The sequence below is a fragment of the Paroedura picta genome, chromosome 10, assembly GCF_049243985.1.
Source record: "Paroedura picta isolate Pp20150507F chromosome 10, Ppicta_v3.0, whole genome shotgun sequence".
In the NCBI taxonomy this organism is placed as follows: domain Eukaryota; kingdom Metazoa; phylum Chordata; class Lepidosauria; order Squamata; family Gekkonidae; genus Paroedura; species Paroedura picta.
The window spans coordinates 50,958,752-50,981,444 of NC_135378.1; the positions used below are offsets into that span (position 1 = coordinate 50,958,752).

Genomic DNA, 22,693 nt, shown 5'->3' on the forward strand with positions numbered 1-22,693 from the left:
TTTCCCAGTTTGTGCCCATCCCTAGAAACAATAAATCAATAATGTTCAGCTAGACCTTATGCTCTTAAGAGCTAGTAATAGATATGTTCGAAATGTAAACATGAACACTGTATTTTGAATATTCTCCAGTGGGATACTTGCAAGGACAAGAACCAGGGGCAGGGCAGTTCCAATTTCCCAATCCCCAGGCTGATGCCTGTGTTGTCTTTTGGAACACTTGAACTATGAGACTTCTGGATGCTCTGCAGATGCTGTGCTTTGTACATGTATGCAGGAATGACTAAAAGACAGTTGCTACTGACAGATCATTACAGCTTAAGTTGGGATATATGTGTATTGGAATTAACAGCATTTTTTCCTAGTGAAAATTCCTTTCAGTACATGATGTGGTAGCTGTGTAATGTAGAATGTTAGTACAGCAAAGGTGGACACTTAATTGGTAAAATACTGCACACTATGCTGCTGCATCTGGAAAGGCAAGTTTAAAGTGGGGTGTGGTTGTATTACATTAACTTAGAATTGTATATGGTGCACATTCTTCAAAGGCCACTGTTACAAACTTGTAATGCCATAAAGGGTGTAACTGAATGAGTCAGCAGCTCCCGAGAACAAGCTGTGCTTATGTGGACAGAGAGTTTTGCTTTTCTACAATCTGTCGCTCTGAGTCCCTTGAAATATCTGTAGTGAGATATTCTGCAGGCCAATCTGTGTCAGCCTATTGTGGCAAAATTACAGAGTGTTCTGTGGCTGCTTAAATACAAACAAGTTCACTGGGCATAGACTCTGGTGGATTTAGAAAGGTGGAACTAGGATTGCACTAACTATGTGGTATAAACTGTTAAGGGTTCCCTCCGGCCAAGAACTGAAGTAGCTACCTGAGTGGCTAGTGGATACCTAAGGGGATAGTTAGATATTCCTTCAGTAAGACCGTTTATGCACTGGGAACTTCACTGCCCCACCCCCTTATCAGGAGCACAGATAGGGAGTGGATGAGGTGCACCAGGCCAAATGCTCCCCCATGTGGGTAAAGGAAGAGGTGGAGCAATCTGCCACGACTAAAACTCCAGTCTGGAGCCCAGCATGAAACCTCCAGTGCATAAACGGTCTAAGAGAAAAGGGAAGAGAAGTTTCAATGCACTTGGCTTTTAAAAAACTCTTTGCCTTGCAGGGGGATATTGACCGCCTAATGAGGACACTGACAACCATAATTTTGGCATGAAATATTTGGCCACAACCTTTATTCAACATTGAGGGGGGCAAGCATGGGAAGAGAATCATGCCATCTTGTGGTTACCCTACCACAAGGAAGCCCACCACAGCCTGCCCCTCAATGGGTTGCCTTGGCTATCCAGCCCCAAAACCCGGACATAATGGCAGGCTGAAACACCCTTGTGGTGCATGAAATCTAAAACATTTATGAGCTTGGTTAGCAAGTAATGCTTAACTAGGATCAGAGTTTGAACTGAGATAGGGCTGATGTTTTGGAAAGCATACCCAGTGACTCATTCCTGCATACACCAACACAGGCAGAAGACTGTTTAACCCCTTCCTTCACTGTAGCTGGCTGCTACCATGACTGAGACTAGGAGAGGATGTTAAAGACTTCTAGTTTAGCCTTATCTGTCTTTTGCTAGTTTTTCTCTTGTATGGAAACATTTAGAAGTGACATTTCCAAATATTATGAAAAGAGCATTGACTCTTGAAAGCTTATGTACCCCAAAATCTTGTAGGTCTCTAAGGTGCTTCTGGATAAGATTCTAGCTATTCCCCGCTAGTTGTCCATTGTCCCATTTCAGATTGCACTAACTGGTTTTCCGTAACATGTGTTGAGATGAGGAGGGTTTATTTTGGCTACCCTTCCCCATACCTCTGTTTCTCAGATGAAGACAACATGGTACCATGTCTGAAGGGTTCCTTGGTTGTAGCACTGGGCTTTCAAGGAGTCACCTTGCTAAGCTCTACAATGAGTTTGGTACCAAAAGATGAGGGGGGCTCTCCTTTTCCTTCTCCTTAGATTATAGTGGCAGCCTAACCAAGCAGGTTTATTCTTTGATCCTGATGTGCTCCAAAGACAAGTTTTGAACTGAAGATAGGAGAGATAAAAAAACCTACCACTGGCCCTGAACCCATCACAACGTTTTTGTTAGTTATAAAAGGAGTGATATCCACACAAATTTTCAGCCCTGATTTTCAGCCCTGTATTCTCAAATCGATTTTTAATAACTGCAGGGGAAAGACTGTATATTTTGAACTGGGAAGCAAAGGATAAGAATAACAGTATTTTTGCATAGGTGTTGATGCCCAGCAATCTTACACACTTTCCATGGCTGACAAAAGATTTTGAGTGCAATTAATCATTAATATATTTTATTATGGTAGAATTTTAGCTGTAGACAGACGTAGTCATTCTTAGTATTAGAAAATCAGATTTTTTCTTAAGTAAACCTGTGTTTATTAAAAGACTGAAATGCTTGCATTATTTGAGATAAAGGGACTCAGTGGTCATTGACTAGCATTCCCCGCAGTACCCTAGAGCAGGGGTAGTCCACCTGTGGTCCTCCAGATGTTAATGGACTACAATTCTCATGAGCCCCTGCCAGCATTTGCTCTAGAACACCAATTAAGAAAGCACAGAGCCCAAGATGTTCCCCTAATGTTGCCTCCTGGTACTAGATTTGAAAAGTTTACCGCCTCTGAATGTGGAGGTTCCCTTTATTTGCTATCACTTGTAGCCATGGATCATTAATGAATCTAACCATCTTTTATACTATATTCACTGGCAGTGAGTTCAACAATTTAATTACTCATGGGAATTGTAGTCCATGGACATCTGGAGGACCACAGGTGGACTACCCCTGCCCCAGAGAGCCTTTGGCCTATTGATACTAAAATACTAAAACAGTAATATAAGGAAAGGCAATAGGATTTTGCCACTTTTGATACAACAAATTGTTTTGGGAGGATTGGAGGATTCAACCACTGATGAAGTCAATGAAAACAGAATTTATCTAGAAGCCATTATGGTTGTTCCTTCTGGTATATAAAAGAATTGTAAAAGAAATTGAATTGAAATTCATTATATATATTATTACAAACATCTTGCCTTGGAAAAGTTCCCTGTTTTCTTCTGTTGATGCAATGAAAATCAAACAATTGTAGTTTTTTTAAAATGCTAGTTAATTGTAAGACTTGTAAGCAACTTCACTTTCTTTTTATTAGAATATAGTTAGATGCTCAGAAGCCGTTTTTTGTAAAACAAAACAATTTAACAGGTAGAGGTGAGCATCCTTTTTTTTTTTACAGCTGTGCATGCTGTGGGCTATTTTGTCTTTTTTTCTTCTTGGTACTGATGTTTTCTTTTTTACTTTTCAAGCCAAGGCCCCCTGTCTTCCATTAAAGCAGTAATCAAGAGGAGTAAGTATGCTTTCATACAGCTTTATCTACTTTGGGGGCAGGTGTCTAACTTTATGAGCAAAGAAAATGATTAGGCAAGTATTTTATAGCTTCATTAAGCAGACTGCAAATATATTTTACTTTGTAGTGTTGTAAGTCTTCTGCTTGCTAATAAAACTATTCTCTATTGCAACACTAACATATTTTTCTTACCTGCACTTTATTTGTAAATACCCTAGATTCCAGAAAAACTACCAACATGGGCTATATATGTTTTGTTTATATAAAAACTTAGCTTGTGTTGTTCATATAAATCAATAGCAAAATACCTGCTGATCTTGTTTAATATGTGTTTTGTTGAATGTTTAAAAGTTACATTTAAAATAGGCTACTTGTACGTGAACTTTCCTTCACAGAAATAACACATAAAGCACTACCTTCTGGTCCAGGTCAGTCTCTTACCAAACCTTTAAATGAACTATTTCTTCCTCATTCTCTTTGTTAGTCTGGTGGTTTGTTTAAATTGATTCCATGGTACCCACCCTGATGTCCTGATATTTTGTCATTTCCTCTTGTAGACTGTCAATCTTTTGCTTTTTAAAATTGTTATTGGTGCTGGTGCTGGTTATATATTGTTTTTTTATTATGTTTGAAAACCAGCTCAAGAAAGAGCATTTGTGGAGGAGCAACATTGAAATATTTTAATGAATATCCTCTTCCAAGCCCTTCAACCCCCTGCATACAGAAGTGAGGCGCAGAGAAATCAGAGACCAGGGCTTGGATCCTGCATAAATTTCTGTGTGTGTGGACTGATTTTTGCCAGCTCCTCCCTTCTTTTGGAAGCACCCAGCACACTTGAAATGCTGCTCCTGGAGAGCGGGAGAACTCAGGAATAGCTTGGGGGGGAGTTTCCCAGGGGAGGATGGGATCAGCAAAAAATGTCCCACTTCATGAAAATCTCAGAAGGGGCAAACAGGGGCTTTGCAGTGCTGGCACCTCGTCTTTGAAATTAACTGCTCCTTGATGCTTGTGTAACACCTCTTTTCCTGGCCTGTTTGGTGCCAGAATATTTCTCCCCCCCCCCCCCGCAATATTTTTAAAACTGACTTTTGAGTTGCCTCTTCCTAACACTATTTTGCATGTCTTATAAGTGCACAGAGGCTCTGTATGCCCTCCTGTTGTTACATGTAGCAACTGGTATTCAGAAACATAACTTCCTACAAACATCTAGTTACCATTAGGGTAGGATACAAACTGACTTGCAAGCCAGAATTCAGGCTGAACTTAAACCAGTCTGGAGCTCAGGAAACGATGTTTGATAAAACACACAGTCTACAAATATTTACTAAAGTTGGGCTGTTTGGTTTGGCTCTTTGGGTCTGTTTGGAGGTCTCAGCTATCTTGAGTTCCCTCATGCAGTGCCTCTAAATGGACTGCATAAAGTGATTTCTACCTAGAGGATAAAGCAAAGCCCATGCTTGTAATTAACATTTTAGTGTACTGTAAATAAATTGAACAAACAAACAAAAATATTTTGTTTAATTCATATGTAATACTGAATTTTTCCAACCTTTGTGGTACCTTATCCCCCCCCCCCGAAATCTACTGAAATTTCCCAACCATGACCCCCCTCTTGTACCTTTTTGGGTAGAATGCATAGTGGCTCAGTAATTCTATATTTAGGACAGCATAAATTGGACAATAGCAAACAATGTTCCCAAATTACACTAACTCCAATGATAAGATCAGCAATTGCAATAGGATTTGACTGAGCCCTTTATGTATTTGAATGTTCTTAAATGTTTGCTCATATTTTATTTAGATGTTTATACCCTGCTTTTCTCTCCAATGGGGACTGAAAGGAGTTTACAACATTGTTCTCCCGAACTCCATCTTAGTCTTACTCCAAACCATGTGATTTGGATTGGGAATACAAGTGGGTAGGGCTGCCAACTCTGGGCTGGGAAAAGCCTGGAGATTTCTACAGGTGGACCCTAGGGAGGGTGGGCTTTGTGGAGGGGAAGGATCTCAGCAGGGCTATAGAGCCTATCTTCCAAAGCACTTGTTCTCTCCAGAAAATCTGGACTGTGTCATCTGGAACTCAGTTGTAATTTCAGTTGCCCTCCAGCCCCCACCTGGAGGTTGGCAATCCTGTAGCTTCCATGGCAGAGTAGGAATGTGAGCCTGAGCTTCCCAAATCTTAAGCTGACACTCACTGCTTCACCACACTGGCTGGACTTATATAGATTTTAAAATCAAATACCTTGGATGATGCTCTGAGCTCCTTGGAACACAGCTGAGCCAGTGGAGCGAAATCTCTGCCCGCTGGGCCAGCAGTCTCAGGCTTCTTTATGCAGCCCATTGAAAGGGGCTCCCTTGTGCAGCCCATATTAAAGAGGCTGTGCAAGGGAATGCAAGGGGGCTGAGCCAGCAGAGAGAGATGTCTCCCCACCAACCCAGCTGCCTTGGGCTCCCTCGCATAGCCCCTTTCAATGCCTTTAAAACAGCAGGGAGCAGAACCTGAAGGGCTAAATGATTGGGGGATGCGTAAACCCTCCTGATCTGTTCCCCTCCCCCCTTCACATGGGGAGCAGAGCCAGAGATTTAAATGGAACACTCATTTACTTTAAAAGAATTAAGGGTTTTGAATTACTGCATTGAAGTTGGAGAAAATACATAGCTCTTTATCACAGTAATAATATTGACGTGAACAATCTTAAAATTATCACTGACATTGGAAGTGGCAGACTCATGTGCCAGCATGACTAGGTTCAACTCCCATGGAAATTAAAGTTCCCACTAGATTTGTACTTGACATCATTTAGTTTAAGATGATAAAATGTCCTAACCTTTGCCGAGTCCCCTAATTATCTTACTCTTCATAGAAAATGACATCAAGAAACTCTTCCAGTCATCCAGATAACTGCAAAAGTAAATTCTTCAGACTGCATTTGCTTTCATTACAGATAAATTCAAAACATAATACACTGGGTTGCAAAACCTACCTATCAGCATGAGCAGCAAAAATGAATTCCTGCTTAAACACAGTTGCGTGGGATAGTTTAAGATAACTGTTCCTTTGGCAAAAGTGGGTCAAGGAGAACTTGGACTATTGAACTCTGTTGTTAAAATCGTGACCCAAAACACATAAAACGTAGATTAAACATTGTTCCATTTTTAAGATAAGCAATTGCAAAAGTTTTCCTTGTGGAGAAAAATACTGTCCTCTCCTTGTGCGACTAACAACAGACATCCAGTGATCTTTATTAGAAGCATGGTTTGTTCTTTTTTTCTCTTCCCCCCCTTTCCCTTTCCTTTGCTGTAACCCCTTCTTTTTTCCCCTCAGCACTCATGAATAGTGCACATCAAATATGCCCCGTGGAAGAGGTATGTCTGAGCCATCCTTCCCCTGCTGGTGCTTTTAGTGACTTCCACTATGAATCTGCAATGGCGTAATTGCAATACTTTGCCTCTGCACAAGAAAATTAGACTTCTTAAATCATATGCTCTGCGAACATTCCTCCTAGTTAATTACTTATTCTTTTAACTATAGAAGACAAATTGGAAAGGTTACATTCAAATAAAACGTTAATAGCGTTAATGAAAAATATACTGAGTTGAAGTTGTAGTGGACTCATTTTGCTTTAATAAAATGCCTAAGAGCAACATCATTTAACATCTGCCTGAGGTATATTAGGGCTGAGCTAGGAATTACTGCATTGCCGGAGAGCCTACCTGGTCCTGGGCTCTCCTGGGGTTTGGACACTCGGGCATGGGGAGAGTTCTCAGAAGGAAGAAGCTGTATTAAAACTTAAGCATTCCTAATTACGTTGTTATAGGAACTGTGAATACATAATGATACCCCCAACTTCATGGGTTGCCTCATTATTCAGTGGTGGAAGCAGCTGTGTTTCTAAGTATGCAGCGTAAGCTTCGCCTTTTCATCTTTTGAATTGGACTGGACAGATCTATAGGATCGTACAAGAAATGTAGAACACCAGAGTTTTGGATTGGGGAACCAGTCTACTTTGAGTCTCTGTGTTGGATCAAATCCAAAGGTGCTCTTCTACTCACAGGTAGAAACATCACACACACATACACCCAATGAATGGAAGGGCACCTTTGGATGTAGACTAAAATTTTATTTACATATTATTTATACTTTGATTTATATGCTGCCCCTCTCCAGATGGACTCAGGGTGGCTCACATCAATTTAAATAATCTCTTTGTTGTTCGGGTATCACCTATGCTTTACTGTTGTTACAATCACTGCTTTGCTGAGTCATTGGGAAATAACTTTCAAAGGTCAAAGTAGGCTTGACAAACTTCCTATTTTAAATTACCACTATTAGTGTAAATGAATTATTTTGCCAATAATCAAATGTCAAATACAATCACACACTTTAAATTATTTATTAAGAATCTGAGAACTGAAATATTGCATTACTACTAATTCCACTTAACTATTTCTTCTTTTTAAAAATTAGCTTCGCGTACTTCTGGCCTTAGTGAACAGCAGAGAGAAAGAAGGTATGATCTGTGATCATTGCTGTTTCATTTATTCCGCAGGTTATTAATAGGGATGTACCAGACATTATATCCTGGTTCTGATTTGAGTCATAGTATTTGTTAACAAATTTGTTCAGAACCTTTGTTCTGTGTTCAGATTAATCAAGCCATTTGTTGTTCCTGTTGGTTGAAATGGTGTACATTTTTCTGCCTGTATTTTTTCCTTCCCATCTAACTGGGAAGAAATTCCTAAGAGACTGTACTGTCACTTAAATCCCCACTTCTCTTGTGTTATACCTAGGAAAAGAATTCTGTGCTTATAGAGGAAATAAAAGGTGCAGCATATTTTTGTCTCTTCTTTTCCTTCATTGAAGTGATACAAATTAGAAATCCTAAAAGGATTTTCTTTCTAAACAGAGTAGAGAAAGGGGCCTATTTTTCAGGCTATTAAAATTCTCCTTCGTATCATAGACACACAAAGATACATGACAAATCCTTTTCTCCATCCATTCCTAATGGTGGGATCCTGGATGCAGTAGGTCTGTTGGCCTATGTTTAAGAAAGAAAAGTGGACATTTTATACTAGACTCATTTGTTTACCCTTTTTTTCCATCCAGCACCTGCCTAGTTTAACTTCCCTGTATCCCTTGAGTAGCCTGCAGGCTTGTCTGGAGAAAATGAAATGCTTCAAACATCAGTTTATGCAGTACGAGATTCAGAAAGGTGTGCCCTTTGCTCCCATTTTTGTTACAGACAAACAAATACACCCACCCCTACTTTGCACATGAACAGTGCACAATGGTTGCTTCAAGGTAAGGAGAGATCTCAGATCCTAATTCTAGGGGTCTGGTACACAGCGAAATTTGTTGGGTTATGTCCCTATAAGTGTGCATTAGTGTGCTTCTTTTCTGTTTAAACTATGCTCGGAGAGCTTTAGTTGCGGTTCTGCAAAACTAGAAGGCCTACAAGTTTAAGGAGGTGAGTGGAGTATATTAAAATTGGCCTCTGGCTCTTAGGCTGCCTTTCCACCCTACCAGCATAGCACCTCTTCCCACCTTACGAACCAAAGCCTATCCCTCCTTCCCTGAAGGTCCCAGGTGGCAGGCTTGTGGTGAGCTGTAACTGGACAAGACCCCCTGCCTTCCATCTTCTACCAATGCCTCAAAGGAGCTCCCATCTAGCCCACCAGACTGTTTCACAAATCAGCCAACCAATTGCCCTGGAGGGGCAACAAACAGGGCCGTGAGGCCAATGATGCTGCCATCTACAGAAGTCCCCTTAATTCGCCATTGGTTCATCAACAGCTACAAGCTACCATTAGAGCTGCAAACCTCCAGGTGGGATCTCCTGGAATTACAACTGACTGCTTAGGAGGGTAAACACAGTGGTATTATACCATGATGAGTTCTCCTGATGTTGCCTCCTGACTCTGGAGTCCAGAGACTTAGAGCCTCTGAATGTGGAGGTTCCCCCGAGTAACCGTTTCAAGTAGCCATTGATAGACTTATCCTCTTTTAAAGCTGTTTATTCCTGTGGCCATCACTACATCCTCGGGGAGAGAATTCCACATTTTAATCACTTTCTGTCAGTCTTGAACCTACTGCCCATCAGCTTTGTAGTATTTTGTTTCCTTTCTATACCATAGCTTCGGCCTTTTATTGATGGGCATAAATGCATCCCACTGCCATGGAAGAGGAGGAGATAGTAGCTAGTGGTAGCATATAACAGTCATACATACATTAAAAATACAATTCAAAGAACATTCACAGTTATTGTGAGCCATACTTTGTGCACCTCAAACGTCTTACATTGAGAACTAATGCAACGGCATTCTTTATAACTAATGTATTGGGATGAGAAGACTCTTTTATTGCAAGGTCCCTGAATATATGTGTATATATACTGTCAAGAGTGTCTGTAAGCAATGCCTTAATCCCTACTCTCTCTGTGTAATCCTGGAAATATCCAAGTGCCATAGAATTAGGTGCCCTATCAACAGATGGCTCAGGGCAAATTTTTGGGTTTCTAGCAAAAATTCTGCCACATTTTGCAGGGTGTGTGTGTGTGAAACTGCATGCACCACTGATACTGCTGTTCATTTTTTGTATAGGGGTGTGTGCTGGAATATCAAAGCACAGAAACAGAAGCCTTTGAATGTTCCTGTTCGTGTTTCTAGAATGGGTGGAAATATAGTTTGGCCCAGAGGGTCTTACTGTCTTTCCTGAAAAACTAGAAATAAAATAAAGTGTCCTGACCTCCCAAAAGACTTTAGCCATCAGGGAAGTGACCTTGTTTATGTTTTTTCTTTCAGACGCCCCGAAATCACTATAGTTGCTGCTGAGCCACTTAGGCCATCTACATGGTTTCCAGGTGGAAACCATGTCTCTCAGCAAGGACTAGTTTACCCGTCATCTCCTGCCCCAGGTTCCTGGAGAACAAATGAGCTTGTTCTGGCTGAGGTGAGCAGACACAAGATTTCCTGCTATTTGAGTTTGATGTTAGTGGAATGTCCAGATTAATTTTCATCAGCTCTTAGCATACGGAAGTGATTTGCTTTGATTTTTAAAAAAATAATTGCAGACATGTCACATTTGTAAGCGTCCTGTGTTCCTGATGCACCCAAATCAGATGTACATTTTTGTTTTGCAGCCCCCTTCGTATGAACAAGTAATCAAAGAGATCAATCAAGTCCAAGTTGGTACAACCAGTCAGAACAATGCTGTTGGTACTACTAATTCCAGATGTACTGCCACATCATCAACACAGACTGACTTTCCACAGGAGATAATCAGCAGTTCACAAGAAATTAATGCGAAAAGTAATTTACAGGCGCTTTGTGAATGTGAAACCACTCCGGGTACATAACTCTTAATTGTACTTGACTGATGTTTCAAAACCATTTCTGTTTGGCATAAAAATTGTCCCTTTTTGTAAGCATGTTAGGTGGATATCTGTGATCCTGATTGCTACTCAGCAGCCCTAGGAACTTTTAAATTGTTATCTAGGTTTGAGTATTCACTGACAGTATAACATTGGTTTGTGCATTGAGTTCAGACTAGCACAGGGATGGATTGTACAAGTTCCAGTCTAATTTTTGGAACTGCAGGAACTGGCCTTGGGACTGCAGGAAGTGTCTGATAATATCATTATCCCAGCTTTGCTTTTTCCCAAAACTGTAAACTGAATGATGGGAAAATATGATTATGAGTATTTTATTTATTTATTTACAAAATTTGTATCCTACCTTTTCACCCTTACAAGGGCTACCAAGGTGGCTAATAAGCTTACCCCCAAAACACATATCATCATTAAAATAATTACAAAACACAGTTAAAATACATTCAGAACATTCAAATGTTCTTTAGGAAGGAGGGATCATGGAGGGAATGCCAAACACAACAAGAAATAATATTCTGCCTATCATCTCCAAGTTCCACAATCCTTGAAATTAAAGAAGTTGGAGTAAAAAGTTATTAAATAATATTGACATGCATACATACGTACATACGTACATACATACGTACATACATACATACATACATACATACATACATACATACATACATACATACATACATACATATTGGTATGTAGATATATTGGTATGTAGATTCTGGTTGAGCTCATTTCATAGTAATAGGTTGCATTATACCTCTCTGGTCAACTAAAGAACAACCATCTACTGGCAATAAAGGTCTCTTCCATTGTGGGAAGTCCTGCACTTGGCTTAGTGGTGTGGTAGCATGCAGCCCATTGCTTGCTTTAGTCATTGCTAAGGGACTTCATTTTTCTGTACTAGAAACTGACTCAGTTTGTGATCTTAACTTGACAGCAGTTGTAATGAGAGAGCCGTAATGACGTGTAGTACTCCATGAATCAAATATCTTTCCTGTATTCTGGAATGGAAAAGTGATATGCTTTTTTCTCGAATTTAATATATTTTCCTCTTTGAAGTTAGGAGATAAAAATGTTGTGCAGTGTGGTTTGTAAATGTAATCAGTGCATTAACTGTCACATGAAACTTAATCATGTAGGTGCCACTGTAAGTGGTAAGCCATTTTGCAAAACTGTTCTCCATGCATTTCTGGTGACTTTGGCTACATCAGTGTATCCTCTTTCACATGACTGAAATTGCTACAGCTGCAGGGAGAGGTGATTGTTACAAACTTCTTGTCATGACAGTCAGCTCCCCACTTGATTATTGCAGTTGCACAACTGGTTATGTTGTAAGCAGCAGAAGCAACAGTATCATACTAAGTAAAGTAAATGAAACCAGAGGGTCTGTGTATGGATAGGCTGGAATGACAGGAATAATAAACATATGTGTTCTGTTAAGGTGACTGCATTTTAACACATTACTTTGTTTTTCAGCTGCACAAATTCCTCGCAAGCCACCTAGACCAGTGTCCTCTCTGCTAAACAACAGTCCTTCCAAAAATGAGGATCTCCTAGTTGTCTTGGAAGAGCAGACATGTCAGGAGAAGCCTAATGCTGTTATATGTCCGGTGCCAAAACCAAGATCAAAAGGCAATCTGAAACCTGTTGTTAAAGAAATTCAAAATAATACAGAAGACAATCAGGAAGAAACAAGCCAGTTAACGGACTCCTCCTCAATTCAGCTGGTATGCTTGCTGGATGATAGCTTATTGGATAGTCATGTGGTGATGGATGGTATGGATACCGACAGGAGCCAAAGCAGTATAGTATCACGGATCAAAGCTTTTGAAACGCAGGCAAATACAGAAACATCAGGACTAGCAAAGAAGCCAGAAATTTCTCCACGTTCATTAGCCCACAAGCCTGTAGTTAGTGTAAAAAAACCTGTGGTTGCTCCAAAGCCAGGAGCTACCAGAACTTCTGGTGAATGGGATTCATGGACAGAAAACAAATGTAAGGTTGTTTCCCCAGAAAAACACCTTCAGCCTCAGGAAGCTGGGAGCAGCATCACAACCAAGCCTGAACTGCCAAAGAAACCCAAACCAGACACTGTAAAAAGCATTACCAATGTACCACTTAACACAGGGAGCAGAACAAATTCAGAGAACATCGAAGTACAGAAAAAATTCCCCATTCCTACTCCTAGGCCTTTTATACCCAAGAAGTCAGTCTCTTTTGAAAGTCCTGCAGTTCCTCTTCTTCCACTGCCACCATCAACTTCTGCTCCCAAACTCTCTGTAGCTGTCCAGTCCAAAGCACTGAACTCTCTGGGGGAGCCAGCTGCAAGCAGCCTCTCAGCATCTCCACAGCAGAGCACACCATCTAAGGAAGGAGATCTGATCAGCTTTGATGATGATGTTTTACCAATTAACTCCGTTGAAGATGTTCAAGAACTTACCCATTCAGAATCAGGTAAGATTAAAAATAGAGAGTTGTTTTTAAGAATGATGACAAATTGTATATGTATATTGAATTGAAGAACTATTTTAAATGAAATTCATTTTTGGCTTGCATAATAGACATGTATACATGCATGATGTGAAAGACTGGCATCTAGATTTCCAGTGAAGGAACTGAAAACATCAATCAGTAAAGTAACTTCTGTGGAGAAGTGCTAAAGCTTTGTTTAAGAGCACCTGAAGATAAGGGAAGGGGCCTTTGCTGCCACGGGGCCGAAGCACCAGGAAGATGCTGCGGGGAGGTTGGGACTACATGTCCCAGCATCCTTTGCGGCCGGCGCAGGTGCGACAGCGGGGAAGGGAGGGGCAGAGGCTGGGCTCCTTTATAAGGAGCTGCGTTGACGGGCCCTGCCTCTTCTCCCGCTCCGTGCCTGTTTGAAAGCCCACCCACCCTCCCTTTATGTTATGGGTTAGGGGATGGAGGTTCATCTATTGTTAAAACAAGAAAAAGAAGAAGGGGGAGGAATTTGAGGTTAAATGTTATATTGAATGAAATATTTGAAAGTTATTAAACTTTTGTCACAGCCGGCGGTTGGTTAGCTGGAAGCGAAGGTTATGGTGGGTGCCAAGCTTGCGCGCTGGCATCCCTAGTAGTTGGGGGCCCCCTTAAGGGGCTGAGTGGATGCGGAGCCGGTTTGGCGAGCTTGCATTTCCGGGTGGCAGGCGAAACCCAGCAGAGGCAAAAACGCCCGGCGGGTTCGTGTATAGTTGCTGCCTCCCACGTTTGCAGGTCATGGCCGGGAATATGCATGCGCATGTGCCAGCAATTCCCGTTGAGGAAGACCTGCCGGATAAATTTGGGGCTGCCTCGTAGGTCGGCTGACCACGAGAAGGCAAGTTCGCTTCCAGGCTGGGGGGTGCCACTCTCAATAAAAACGGCTATGGCCATTTTCATGCCAAAGAACAGGTGTGTAGCGTCTTTAATGGGGCGACGACTGGGACCCTGCAAAGCAAGTATGCTTTGTTTGCTGTTGGTCTCATGTGCAATCCCTGGCTTATCAGCTTTCACATGCTAGAAAATTATTTCTCTGACTACCATCAGCTTGTCTGTGCCACAGAATTACTGTAATGATTGTTGAAAAAAATGCAAGGTGATCTGAACATTTAAGAAAAGCACTATGTCCAATTGTTGCTAGTGACAAATTAGACATGCTAAGTAACTTGTAAGACCACACAAAGAGATTAATTGCATAAGAACGTCAGGCATTTGTATGGTATAAACATATATGTGTGTATATATGTGTTTGTGCTAACTAAAATAGTGAAAGCACATGTTGATTGATGAGTGAGCTTCTTTTGACATTTTGTTCAAGATATGTATGTATTTGTGAATTACCCCCATACTCATACAACTGCATAAATGCTGTCCAATATACTGGCATTTGAATTCTTTGTGAATTTAGCCATGCAAGAGAGACGCCAAACACTGACATAATAAGAACGTAATTAGTTTGTGGGATTCAAAAAGCAATTATCACTTTCTTACTAATTATATAGGGTTGGTATAATTGGCTGTGGGGCAAAGTTTGTCTCTTGTGCTTGTGTCCTGTAGCCTTTCAATGCAAGTCTTGCTTTCTCTGACCTGTGAAGAGTTTGGGAAACTGTATGATCAAGTTGACAAGCTATACAGTGCATTCTGGTGTGTATACAGTGCATTGTGCTGTTTGAGATTACTGTAAAACGAGTAATGTAGCAAGGTTACTGGCTAGCAGCATTCTTTTTCATCTAAGACTTTTGATGGGTAAAACAGTGGAACTGCACAAGTAGCTGACCAGCACAGATCCACAGAATCCTCTTATATGTGCAAACAAAAGTTATGACCCTGTTGAAACACTCAGATGGTCCCCATGATTGCACTATTATGACTGAGTGTATTCTTCTGTGATTAATTCTTCTTTGATTAGAGCAGAGGATCCATAATTTGTAGCTTCAGCTCTCTATGATTATGGCTTGTCAATAAAGCATTGATTTGGTGCAAAAGGAAATGCATGGAATGAATGATATTCAGCAGACATTCAAAAATGAAGTGTTTGGTACCCTAAATGGAGTTTTGCAAAATGAATGCACAGTGTATAAATGTATTTTTTCTCATTAGTTTCATATAGATTGTCCTTCTAAGAAGCAATTTTTCCTATAATGTATTTATAATGTCCTATACTACACAACATAATGCAATATAATATAGTGTGTATAGTAGACATTATATCCTTTAATAAATCTGTGTGTCTTTAAATTGAAGAAAGTAATATGCTGAACTTTGTATTTTCCTTAGATCTTGTGAAAAATGAACCTGCAAAAGTACAGGTAATGCAACCAGCTGTGGTGCGGAAGCCTACTGTGATCAGAATTTCATCAAAAGCAACAAAACGTAGGTCCTTTTATGATGTTTGTTTTGTTAACTTTGATTCAAAATGGACCATTTTGTCAAGATTTGCTTTTGACACAGAGCTGGATCCAAAGTGGTCCTTGTATGCAAGGGGGTGGAATGTATAAATTCTGAAGGAATTGTTGTGAATGACCTTGCTCCGTCCCTATCCCCCAATGCTGGCCATAGCGCAAAAAATGGTTCCCTTCACATCCCACTGCTTTTATACGCAGATGATGCTGTAGTGCTGTCCCATTCACAAATTGGCTTAAAACGCTTACTGGTTCAACTCCTGGACTTCTGTGAAGTAAACAAACTTGCTCTGAACTTTGAGAAGTCAAAAATTGTCATTTTTGGAAAGCCATGGAAGCCTCTTAAATGGAATGTAAGAGGTAACAACATTGAACAAGTTAAAAGCTTCAAATACTTGCAAATATTTTTTCACCATAATGCAAATTGGGCTACACAGAAGAAATATGCAATCACATCTGCAAAAACTAGTTCCTTGGCAATTACACATTTCTTCTACACCAGAGGTAACCAGTATGTGCCAGCAGCCCTCAAAGTATTCATTGTGAAACTAAATGCCCAACAGCTCTATGGCATTCCTATTTGGATCAACGCTCGCTGCGTATTTCTACCATCTAAACATCCCACAACAGCGTAGAGCATTCACGTTAGCTAGAACTAATGCTCTACCTTCTGCTGTGCTATAAGGGAGATTTCAACAGATCACACATTCAGCTAAGTTGTGCAGAACTGACTACCCTTGACTTTCAACAGGGGCCAACTCCCACACAGGCCAAGGATAGGGAATTACAGATAAGAACCACAAGAGCAGTTTGTGTATGTGTGGCAACATTCATAATTTAATTATGGTTTTTGTGGGGGGGGTTGTTCCTTTCCTTTCTTAAATTAGACTAGCTTTCTCTTTTGGCTTTCTTATCTCTAATGGGAGACTATGTAGGGGCTACTGGAAAGCACCCTGAGAGATCCACAAAGTGAGGAAAGTTTTGCCTAAACCGGCATCTTAGGGCTGAGGGAAATTGATAAAGAAACTCCTTTGTTCAAGGCAGAATCCCTGAACCTGAAGGCTAACCACCCTGGGAGGAGGACAAAACTGCCAGTCCCCCTCAGCACAGCTGTTTGATGTGCAGGAAGTGAAGTGTGAGGCACAGACATCACTTGTGCTGAGATTAGAGCTGGGTGGGTCTGCCCAGTAGTCTGGGATGGAAGGGAGCTAATTTCCAGAGCAGCAGAAGAAGAAGAGTTGGTTCTTATATGCTGCTTTTCCCTACCCGAAGGAAGCTCAAAGCGGCTTACAGTCGCCTTCCCTTTCCTCTTCCCACAACAGACACCCTATGGGGTGGGTGAGGCTGAGAGAGCGCTGATATCACTGCTCGGTCAGAACAGTTTTATCAGTGCCGTGGCGAGCCCAAGGTCACCCAGCTGGTTGCATGTGGGGGAGCGCAGAATCGAACCCGGCATGCCAGATTAGAAGTCCGCACTCCTAACCACTACACCAAACTGGCAGTAGTTGTAAGGTTATTAAACTGTTTTGCTGCTACAGATCAGTGATCGGTTTATAACACTGTCCCTACTTTATTCCAATATGGAGCGTTTTCATTCTGAGATGCAAGGGCCAGAGAAGTTTGTATATATGTGGTCACATTCAAAACATAATTGATTTCCTTTTCAAATTTAATTAGAAACTCTTTATGCCTAATTTTCTCAATTTTGCCTTGCTAAATTATGGCAGGCAGAAGCACTGATGTTTATTTTTGTAAAACTCTACTACAAATATTGGCAACAGAAGTAACTATTGATTCCCACACTGATGATATAGATCTACACTACTCATCTCTAATTCCAGATCATTTGTGAATAAATTAAATAGTTGTTGTTGTTGTTATGTGCGAAGTCGTGTCCGACCCATCGCGACCCCATGGACAATGATCCTCCAGGCCTTCCTGTCCTCTACCATTCCCCGGAGTCCATTTAAGTTTGCACCTACTGCTTCAGTGACTCCATCCAGCCACCTCATTCTCTGTCGTCCCCTTCTTCTTTTGCCCTCGATCGCTCCCAGCATTAGGCTCTTCTCCAGGGAGTCCTTCCTTCTCATGAGGTGGCCAAAATATTTGAGTTTCATCTTCAGGATCTGGCCTTCTAAAGAGCAGTCAGGGCTGATCTCCTCTAGGACTGACCGGTTTGTTCGCCTTGCAGTCCAAGGGACTCGCAAGAGTCTTCTCCAGCACCAGAGTTCAAAAGCCTCAATTCTTTGACGCTCGGCCTTCCTTATGGTCCAACTTTCGCAGCCATACATTGCAACTGGGAAGACCATAGCCTTGACCAAACGCACTTTTGTTGGCAGGGTGATGTCTCTGCTTTTTAGGATGCTGTCTAGATTTGCCATAGCTTTCCTCCCCAGGAGCAAGCGTCTTTTAATTTCTTTGCTGCAGTCCCCATCTGCAGTGATCTTGGAGCCCAGGAAAATAAAATCTGTCACTATCTCCATTTCTTCCCCTTCTATTTGCCAGGAATTGAGAGGGCCGGATGCCATGATCTTTGTTTTCTTGATGTTGAGTTTCAAGCCAACCTTTGCACTCTCTTCCTTCACCCGCATCAACAGGCTCTTTAGTTCCTCTTCACTTTCTGCCATTAGAGTGGTATCATCTGCATATCTGAGGTTGTTGATATTTCTCCCTGCAATCTTGATCCCAATTTGTGACTCCTCTAATTCTGCATTTCTCATGATGTGCTCTGCATACAAGTTAAATAGGCAAGGCGACAGTATACAGCCTTGCCGAACTCCTTTCTCAATTTTGAACCAGTCAGTGATTCCATGTTCAGTTCTCACTGTTGCTTCTTGACCTGCATATAAATTTCTCAAGAGACAAATAAGATGCTCTGGTATTCCCATCTCTTTAAGAACTTGCCACAATTTGTTGTGCTCCACACAATCAAAGGCTTTAGCATAGTCAATGAAGCAGAAGTAGACGTTCTTCTGGTACTCCCTAGCTTTCTCCATGATCCAGCGTATGTTGGCAATTTGATCTCTAGTTCCTCTGCCTCTTCGAAATCCTGCCTGTACTTCTGGAAGTTCTCGGTCCACATATTGCTGGAGCCTAGTTTGTAGGATTTTGAGCATAACTTTGCTAGCATGAGAAATTAGTGCAATGGTGCGGTAGTTTGAACATTCTTTGGCATTGCCCTTCTTTGGGATTGGAATGTAAACTGACCTTTTCCAATCCTGTGGCCATTGTTGAGTTTTCCAAATTTGCTGGCATATTGAGTGTAGCACTTTTACTGCATCGTCCTTTAAGATTTTGAACAGTTCAACTGGAATGCTGTCACTACCACTAGCTTTATTGTTGCTCAGACTTCCTAAGGCCCATTTGACTTCACATTCCAGGATGTCTGGCTCCAGGTCAGTAACTACCCCATTGTGGTCATCAGGGATGTTAAGCTCGCTCTTGTATAGTTCTTCTGTATAATTTTGCCACCTTTGTTTAATCTCTTCTGCTTCTGTGAGGTCCCTACCATTTTGGTCCCTTATCATACCCATCTTTGCATGAAACGTTCTCTTCATATCTCCAATTTTCTTGAAAAGATCTCTGGTCCTCCCCATTCTATTGTTTTCTTCTATTTGTTTGCACTGTTCATTTAAGAAGGCATTCTTATCTCTTCTAGCTTTTCTCTGGAATTCTGCATTCAATTGGGTGTATCTTTCTCTTTCTCCCTTGCCTTTCACTTCCCTTCTCTCCTTAGCTATTTGTAAAGCTTCCTCAGACAGCCATTTTGATTTCTTGCATTTCTTTTTCTTTGGGATGGTTTTAGTTGCTACCTCTTGTACAATGTTGCGAACCTCCATCCATAGTTATTCAGGCACTCTGTCTATCAGATCTAATTCCTTAAATCTATTTGTCACCTCCACTGTGTATTCGTCGGGGATATGATTTAGTTCATACCTGAGTGGCCTAGTGCTTTTCCCTACTTTCTTCAATTTAAGCCTAAATTTTGCAACAAGAAGCTCATGATCTGAACCACAATCAGCTCCTGGTCTTGTTTTTATTGACTGGATAGAACTTTTCCATCTTTGGCTGCAGAGCACATAGTCAATCTGATTTCTGTGTTGACCGTCTGGTGATGTCCATGTGTAGAGTCGTCTCTTGGGTTGCTGGAAAAGAGTGTTTGCTATGACCATTGTATTCTCTTGACAAAATTCTACCAGCCTGTGCCCTGCTTCATTTTGTATTCCAAGGCCAAACTTGCCTGTTATCCCGGTTATCTTTTGGCTTCCTACTTTAGCATTCCAATCCCCCAAGATGATAAGCACATCATTTTTGGGCGTTGCTTCTAGAAGGTGTTGTAGGGCTTCATAGAACTGATCAACTTCATCCTCTTCAGCAGCAGTGGTTGGGGCGTAGACCTGGATCACTGTGATGTTGAATGGTTTGCCTTGGATTCGAACTGAGATCATTCTGTCATTTTGGGGATTGTATCCCAAGACTGCTTTTCCTACTCTCTTATTGATTATGAAGGCTACTCCATTTCTTCTGCGAGATTCTTGTCCACAGTAGTATACCTGATGGTCATCTGAATTAAATCCACCCATTCCTGTCCATTTTAGTTCACTGATTCCTAAAATGTCGATGTTCAGTCTTCTCATTTCTTGTTTAACCACGTCTAGCTTGCCTTGATTCATGGATCTGACGTTCCAGGTTCCTATGGAATAAAAATCTTTACAGCATCGGACTGTCTTTTCGCCACCAGTTACTTCCACAACTGAGCATCCTTTCGGCTTTGGCCCAGCCGCTTCATTCATTCTGGCGCTACTCGTACTAGCCGTCTGCTCATCCCCAGTAGCATATTGGACACCTTCCGACCTGAGGGGCTCATCTTCCAGCGTCATATCGTTATGCCTATTGGAACTGTCCATAGAGTTTTCATGGCAAAGATACTGGAGTGGTTTGCCATTTCCTTCTCCAGTGGATCACCTTTTGTCAGAGCTCTCAGCTATGACCTGTCCGTCTTGGGTGGCCCTGCACGGCATAGCTCATAGCTTCACTGAACTACGCAAGCCCCCTTGCCACAACAAGGCAGCGATCCTTGAAGGGGGAAATTAAATAGTACCGGCCCCAATTCCAATCCTTGTGGGATCCACTGCTCATTTCCCCCTCTTTGTAGGAACTGCCCATTGACTCCTGATCTTTGCTTCCTGTGAGGCAGGACTTCCCTTTGCAGAAGGCATTCTGATTTTCTCTCAGCAGGTTTTGTCTCTGTAACAATTATCTTTGATTACAGTTTCTACTTATTTGTCTGGGGCAGACATTAACCTGTCTGACATGTAATTTCCTGGTTTCTCTCCGAATCCCTTTTTAAAAAACTGGCATGTTTACTAGTCTCCAATATTATGATACAGTGTCTGAATTTAGTGACCCATGTATGTAACCTATTTCATTCTGAGTTTCTTAAGAAGTCTCAGGTGTATGCCATCTGGACCTGTAGCTGATTAGTTAGTCATTTCTCCTACAAGTCTAGAACTTCATCTCTGGTCACTTCAATTTGGCTCAGTTCTTCAGATTTCCTTCCTGAAAACAGGGGTTGTGGCATGGGTACATGGCCTATACTTTCCACAGTGAACACAGAAGCAAAAAAGTCATTGAGCTCCTTTTCCACCTTCCCATCTTCCTGGCAGCTGAACAGTGAACTTGAGGGAAAAGCAAGTTCTGCCCTCTCCCCTTGATGTCCTTTTCCCCCTTCTAGAAAACTGAGTAAGGCTCTGTTTTCACATTTGCTGGATGATAGTTTACTGGATGCTCTAAATTCAGTGAGGAGAGACAGAGATGGATTACCCTGATACTTGAGAAGAATGAGCTCACAAATATTAATCAGAGCCTCTGTTCTTTTTTGAGATAAAGACCCATATATCACCAGGTCATTGGCATATCTTTTAGCAACCTTGTTTAATTTTTTTTAAATAGATGACTAGAGTGAGCTCCCCTCCCTTTTCTTTGCGTGATTAGACTGAAGGTTGTTACAAAAAAACAAAAAGGAGAGTTTACCTTCTGTCCTTATAAAGAACCTGTGGACCCTCTGGAGCACCCAGGGGTTCCCAGGCTTCAGACTGCAAAACAGTGGTATAATTCATACAAATTAACATAACTATGTATCATGGCTTTCAACTTCTGGGACTGTCATTATCAGAATGTTGATCATGCCAGCTGGATACATGACTTAACTGAAAGGATGGGACATGTGTGTCGTCTCATTTATGCACAAAAATTTACATAATGTTCAATTAGATTATGTAAATTAGCTACAGGCTCATATCTGTTTCTCTGAATGTATTGAGTGGTTTCCCTCCTTTTTCAAGTTTAAAAGAGAAAAAAATGTTATTTCTAGAAGTCTGCAGTACTGATTTTCTAAAAGAAGTCAAACCACTATAACTGTGTCAAGAGCTAAACACTGTGCTTAACTGAATCTCAGACGTTCTTTTTAAAACCACAAATACATACTAAGAGAAAACACGTTATGCAATTTTAAGCTTTTATAATCCTTTGCACATGAACTTATATGTGCAGCAAAGATTTGTTCATAAAATCTTTGTTCTGTTGTGTATTGTTCCTAAGCGTTCTCTACTTAGATCTTCAGTGAAGAGAGATTTTAAGATGCCTTTTTTCATATTGACATTCCATGTAGTAAGTAGCTCCTTAGGGACATGCAAATATGCTCCTTTATAATGGGCCTCCATTATTTGGGAATTTTAGAATGCCTTATAAAAAACACTGCAATCGTTAATATTCAGGGCAACTCAAGGAAATATGCAACTTGTTTGCAAAAGCTAATTTTAAATAAAGCTGACCAGTATTGTAAATCCAGAAATAGGATTTAGACTAGCACTAACATAAGAATTCTGGCCCACTTCAACATGTGTGGGAATGAGCTACATACTTTATCCTTTCCAGTGTAACCTTAGTAAAGTGGTCCAAAGCTATATGCTTGTCTTCTTGGCTTTATTTCAGTGT

The 22,693-nt window shown here is 41.1% G+C and overlaps 1 protein-coding gene across 11 annotated transcripts in view; it reads left to right on the forward strand.

Annotated features, from left to right (window-relative positions):
• Positions 1 to 22,693, forward strand: part of SH3D19 (SH3 domain containing 19) — an 83,481-nt gene that overhangs the window by 31,041 nt on the left and 29,747 nt on the right. For 6 of the 11 annotated variants that reach the window (XM_077300103.1, XM_077300109.1, XM_077300107.1 and 3 more), the window contains exons 3-9: positions 3,374 to 3,414; positions 3,810 to 3,842; positions 7,883 to 7,925; positions 10,216 to 10,363; positions 10,554 to 10,761; positions 12,276 to 13,253; positions 15,573 to 15,668. In XM_077300103.1, the coding sequence (XP_077156218.1) occupies positions 3,374 to 3,414; positions 3,810 to 3,842; positions 7,883 to 7,925; positions 10,216 to 10,363; positions 10,554 to 10,761; positions 12,276 to 13,253; positions 15,573 to 15,668 (1,547 nt within the window). Of the gene's footprint in view, positions 1 to 3,373; positions 3,415 to 3,809; positions 7,926 to 8,657; positions 8,717 to 10,215; positions 10,364 to 10,553; positions 10,762 to 12,275; positions 13,254 to 15,572; positions 15,669 to 22,693 lie in introns of all 11 variants that reach the window. The other 5 variants (XM_077300111.1, XM_077300113.1, XM_077300112.1 and 2 more) reach the window with 4 other exon arrangements.